At 59.1% G+C, this 5,761-nt stretch overlaps 1 protein-coding gene across 1 annotated transcript in view; it reads right to left on the reverse strand.

Moving 5' to 3' along the window:
- FRMPD3 (FERM and PDZ domain containing 3) overlaps positions 1-5,761 on the reverse strand; it is a gene marked incomplete at its 3' end in the record, with an annotated part of 32,011 nt that overhangs the window by 23,140 nt on the left and 3,110 nt on the right. The window contains exons 2-9 of the mRNA XM_009699507.1: positions 5,669-5,753; positions 5,314-5,416; positions 5,003-5,048; positions 3,915-4,019; positions 2,267-2,374; positions 1,598-1,729; positions 932-1,051; positions 650-786 (exon numbers count right to left, since the gene is read on the reverse strand). Of these exons, the coding sequence (XP_009697809.1) occupies positions 650-786; positions 932-1,051; positions 1,598-1,729; positions 2,267-2,374; positions 3,915-4,019; positions 5,003-5,048; positions 5,314-5,416; positions 5,669-5,753 (836 nt within the window). The remainder of the gene's footprint in view (positions 1-649; positions 787-931; positions 1,052-1,597; positions 1,730-2,266; positions 2,375-3,914; positions 4,020-5,002; positions 5,049-5,313; positions 5,417-5,668; positions 5,754-5,761) is intronic.

A 5,761-nucleotide genomic window follows, 5' to 3' on the forward strand; every position in this document is an offset into this window, starting at 1 on the left:
AGGGGCCCCCCCGGCTGGGGTCACAGCCACCAGCACCTGGCTGGGGAATGCAGTGGTGCCAGGCTCTGCAGCTGAGTCCAGCTCACACTCACCTTCGTGCAAGGTTAAGAGATGCAGGGTAAATCCCCAGACCTCTTTTGGGGTCCTCCTGGGGTATCATCTCCCTTCCTCCCTGTGCACACTGGGCAAGGCCAGCCTGCACAGACAGACTCCGTATGGATTTAAGATCACTGAGAGCTGCAGGAGGGCTGAGCCAGGGCTGCACAGCTTGATGATGGGCTGAGATTACACAGCCACAGTGCCTGCTCCTTGCCTTGGATGCCAGGTGGAAAATCAGCCCGGGTTCCCATGGAAATGATCCCGGGCTCACAGCAAACATCCCTGCCAGCCCAGGCAAGGCTGCCATGCATGGCTGGATGTCAGTGTGCAAGGGTCTTACATGGCTCCGTGGTGGGACCGGGGGCTGCGTGTCTCTGCTGCCAAGACCGTGAGCCATTGGCCAGTTCTAGGGGGGGTTCCAGGGCATCTCATGCTCAGCACCCTGAAATGTTGCTGGGAGCACCCCAGTTACACAGGGGCTGTGAGGAGGAGCACAGGGAGGGGACACAGAGGAGGGCTGCGCAGCAGCGTGCGGAGAGGGAGGACTCACTCCACATTCTTGAGGGAGACCTTCTGGCTGGGGCGGGTGGCTGAGACGGTGATGTAGATGTGGAGGGCAGCCAGCCCTAGCAGCATCTCTGGCTTGGGGTCTGTGCTGAAGCGCTCTCTGATCACATCGTTGCGGCTCTGCAGGAGGGAGGAGAGGTGTCCTCAGACAGCCATGGGGACAGGGCACCCGCCACCCGGGGGATGGCTCCACAGGGCTCAGCCTGGGCAGACACATGGGCCACCAGCACCATCAGCTCCCAGTTCCTAGGGGTAAGTCCCCTACCTGGATGTACAGGTACTCGAATGCTGCAGGATCCCGGCGCAGCAGCTCCACCGGGTCCTTGGGGAAGAAGCTCACGCGGAAGAGGCATCTCATGCCATGGTAGTGTGTCCTCTGCACAACCTGTGGCAGGAGCAGAGGGGAGCAGTGAGCCCAGGAGCTGCATATATTTGCCTGCAGGGCAGGAGACTCCTTCTCCTCTCCTCTGTGCAGGGGGATCTGATTTCTCTCCTCCATGCACCACCTCATCCTTTCATCCCAGGAATAGCCCAGCCTTCCTTGGCGTGACACCTTTGCCTGGTTCTGCAGGGCTTTATGCCACCAAGGCTAATGCTTCCTCCACGATTCCCATTTGATTCCTGGTCCATGCCATGCCAGCTTCCTGGCTCTCCCGGGCAGGCCAAGGATGTTCATGAATGCTGTCTGCAGCTGCCCAGGCTGGAGCACAGAGCATCTCCACAGTGCTGTCAGGGTGGGATGGGTAAAACCCTGATCATCTCCCTCTTTGGCCACCCTTTGCACCCCTGAGCCTGCAGGACCATGGCAAAGGCAAGGAGAGGCTATGTCACCCCATGGCACAACCCTGGCCAAGCCCCACGCTGGTGGGAGAAGTCTCCCCTGCGCCCCAGCCATGGCCATCCCAATGCCCTTCCGCACCCAGCAGCTTACGTGGGCCAGCGGCTGCTTGTCCTGGAGCAGCAGGAACCGGTGGCTCTGCTCCGGGCTGGAATACTCCAGGACCAGGGCAAAGTGCTCGATGTGCCTCAGGGACAGGCGGTCCTGCAACGTCACCATCACGTCCTGCAAATGCCACAAACAGGCTTGGGTGTGAGGCACTGGCTCTCTTGCAGGGTAGGAGCTGGCACCCCACTCAGACCCCGCTCCTCCCTGGCACCTGGGGCTGCGCCGGTGCAGGATGAGGCCCTGCAGTGCTGAGAGGGGCCACAGGATGGTACCCAGCCACTGCTGGGCAAAGGGATCTTGCAGCAGGGGGTGACCAGCAGCCAGATCCCCAGCATCTCCGGTAACACTGCAGTGTTTCAGAGAGCGGCTGCAGGGAGCTGGCCCCTGGCAGGGGGACTCGCAGGAGCATCGATCCTGGCTGGAGGGCAGGCTCACAGCAAGGAGAAATGTTAGGAGTGGGAGAAAGACAGCAAAAACCCATCCCTGCCAGCTGCAAAGCGTGGAGAGGCGGTGGGGCTATCTATCATGCGGTGGCAGTTTGCAGCCAGCCAAGCGCTTCTGCGGTGTTTGTGCAAGGAAGCAGGAGACAAGAAAAAATGGATTGGGCAGGCGGGAGAAGCATCACGGTGCTGTGGGGGGAGCAGAGGGACCCACCTTCACAGTGGTTCGGCCATCAAATGTGAAGGATTTGATCTGTCCATTCTCCAGGAAAACCTTCAGCACATTGGGAATGAGGAGGAGAGCTTCTTTCTTCAACATGTCCTGGCACGTGGGGCCAACAACAGGGGAGGCGAGGAGGATGGGGGGCATGGGGAGATGGAGGGAGGGTGGGGAGAGAGAATGAGTGTCAGTGACGGAGTGGTTACGGCATCCTCCGCTTCTCTGAGCTTATGCACTGAGGCACATTTCCCTTGAAAATCCAGTGTCTCTGCTGAGCCATCGACAAGCGCAGAGCTGGAGCAATTCAGAGCTGCCTGACAGATTCACCTCCCCAGCTCCCAGCAGCTGCAGCGGGAACGGAGCATCCCACTCTGCCCAGCACGCCCAAGAGCCCTGCCCATGCCTGGCAGCCTGTCCCAGTCTCCAGCTGGTGTCCTAGAAGGGAGGCAATGGCCGGGGTGGCTCAAAGCTGATCCCCCCTTTCCTGACCCTTAACCCAAGCCTAGCCCACCTCAGCCTTGCATATGCCCTGTGCAGGAGGTTGGGTGAAGGCTGATTTTATTTAGCAAGCAGCATTTCAACCAGATAATTACTTAATTGATTTTGTTTAAAAATAGAATTTGCTAGAAGCGCTTTACAAGGGATTTTTTGGTTTTGTTTTGGTTTTTTTTTGTATGCTGCTTAATAAAACCTTTCTACAATTAAGAGATAATAGCACTGGGCTGGAACAATATGGCAACAGAATCACAGAATCCATTTGGTTGGAAGAGACCTCTGGGATCATCGAGTCCAACCTTTGCCCTAACACCCCCATGTCAACTAGACCATGGCACTAAGTGCCATGACCAGCCTTTTCTTAAACACCTCCAGGGATGGTGACTCCACCACCTCCCTGGGCAGCCCATTCCAATGCCTAACGACCCTTTCTGTGAAGAAATGCCTCCTCATTTCTAGCCTGAACTTCCCCTGGCGCAGTTTCAGACTATGCCCTCTTGTTCTGTCACTGGTTGCCTGGGAGAAGAGACCGACCCCCAACTTGCTATACCCTCCTTTCAAGTCACTGTAGAGAGCGATCAGGTCTCCCCTCAGCCTCCTCTTCTCCAGACCAAACCCCCCCAGCTCCCTCAGCCGCTCCCCATCAGACTTGTGCTCCAGGCCCTTCACCACCTTCGTTGCCCTTCTCTGGACTTGCTCCAGCACCTCAAGGTCTTTCTTGAAGCGTGGGGCATAACAGCTTCCATTGCCACGCGGCAGTGCCCTGGTCACCCTGCCCCACGCACGGGCACTCCTGCGAAGCCTTTGGCACCTGGTTGGAAGCCACAGACCTTCCTTAGGGCGGGCACTGGTACTGCCTGGATGTCACCCTTGGGTACCCAAGGGGACTCAGGTGGGACAGTTTCCAGGGCTCCATCCAGATGGAGGGACAGGGGAGGACCATGACATGTCCCCCCCAGCACTGACCCAACACCTTGAATGTGTCCAAGGGCATCTGTCCTGTGGGTGTCCCCAGGCCAGAGGGCTGCTCTCACCCACAGAGCCCAAATCAGGGGAGAGGAGCCCTATAGCCCCTGGCTATCTCATGCCCCACGGCCCCAGGGATGACTGAAGAGGGTGAATCAGAGGAAGGCAGGGCAGGACTTACTGGGTCTGTCTCGCCGACTGTCACCTGCTCTGAAAATCGGACCTTCGCCGGGTTGGACCTTAGCTTCGCCTTCTTGGCTGCACTGATGAAAGCAGATTTGGGAGACTGGAAAGAGAGCACTGGGTAAATCACCTGCTGGCCCTCAGAGCCGTGGCATGGGGAAAACCAGACATGGGGCCCAGAGAAAGCCTCTCTGAAGCCAGCATGACAACGGGGATCGGGCAGCAAACCATGAAATGGGGGAGTGGAAAGTAAGTCCCCTTTGCTGTGGTTATACAGTGCTGCAGGCAGGGCCAGAACGATCAGCAGCATCCCCTGAAGTCACACCAGCACCCTCAGCGTGATGGGGAGGCTGTACTCCCAGTGGGCACACGTGCCCAGCACCATCTGTGCAGGCTGAGCCAGGGCTTGCTCAGAGGCACCGGCACTGGTTCAGCTGGGAGAGATGAACCCCTCGGATGTGGGTCTGCAGCCAAGGGGAGGAGCTGGGTGGCTGGGAGATGGGAGGTGGCAGGATGCCACCGACATCAAAGGGCTAAGTAAAACAGAAATGATGCCCTGCCACCAACACCGCTGGCATGACGGTTCAATCTGCTCCAGTGCCATGGGAGCCAAGCCCCGGTGCACCATCACCGCCTGGTGCCAGCACCACTGCCAGCCGCACTGCTCAGGGTCTACAGCCTGGCACTCCCACCTCCCCAGGGACTCCTTGGCTGAGCCTGCTGGGAATGGCAACGGCATGTCCCTCCCTGTGGCCTCTGGCATGATGGGTCACTTCATCAGACATGCCTGATGCCCTCAGCAAACCATATGGGTTTGGGGATATTTTTCCTTTCTCCCTCCTGTGAGGAGGCAGTGACGAGGACGGGGAGATGGCCACGTGCCCACACTGACCCTGTGAGGCTGCGGCAGCTCTCAGACCCGACAGCTTCGAAGAGCCTTGCGTTGGTGGGACACCAGTCCAACACCTCAGCTAAGCTGCCTGAGTGGTCCCCCAGGGCCTCCAGGGACCCCACCTCAGTCTCCCAAAGGGCTCTTAACCCCTGTCCTGGCTCCCCTGGGGCTAGCCATGGCCCTGCTGGTCTCACCTGGTGGGTGTGCAGGACCGTGAGGATGATGAAGTCCTTGGCCTTCCTGTGACAGAAAGGAGAAATGAAGGTTGATGGGACCTCATGGTGGTGGACCTCAACATGTGCATCTGGCTACTGGGACAGCACATCCCACCCTTCCCAACCCAGTGGTGGCTGGGACCTTCATGGGCTCCTTGGGGTGCTTGGTAATACAGCTGTGGGTGCTCACCTATGGGCTGTGCATTGACACCCCAAAACTCCGGCTGGGGCACAGCAGCCTGGCACAAGCCCCCTCCTTGGAGGCAATGAAGGATGAGTGTTGTTCTCACCTGACAAGCTCGATGAATCTCTCTCTGGGGGCTTCACTCACGTCCTCATCATTGATAGCCAAGATCTGGTCTCCTGGCAGGAGTTTATCCTCAGAGGGGCCGCCTGCCGGGAGAGAAGGGGGGGGTGGGTCCAGCCCAGGCATCCCAGGGCTGCAGGGTTGGGGGAAAGCAGGAGGGTCCCAAGCACCCCCAAAGCATTTGCCCATGTACATGGCTGTGGAGGGCACCCCACAGGCCCACCAGAGGGGACAGGAGAGGACAGGAGCCCAGGGAGGGGTCCCACCAGGGAAATGTGCTGCTGTGCTTCCTGGCACCCTGTGGCCGTGCCCAGGGATCCCTCCACCGCACACCCTACCTGCTGCCACCGAGCGCACCACCACCGGCCTCTCGCTGCCGGCCACAAAGCCGAATCCGTAGCGGGGGTGGCGCTGGACCGTCACCTGTCGGA

Source organism: Cariama cristata, unplaced genomic scaffold (genome assembly GCF_000690535.1).
Source record: "Cariama cristata isolate BGI_N322 unplaced genomic scaffold, ASM69053v1 scaffold9514, whole genome shotgun sequence".
Classification (NCBI taxonomy): Eukaryota; Metazoa; Chordata; class Aves; order Cariamiformes; family Cariamidae; genus Cariama; species Cariama cristata.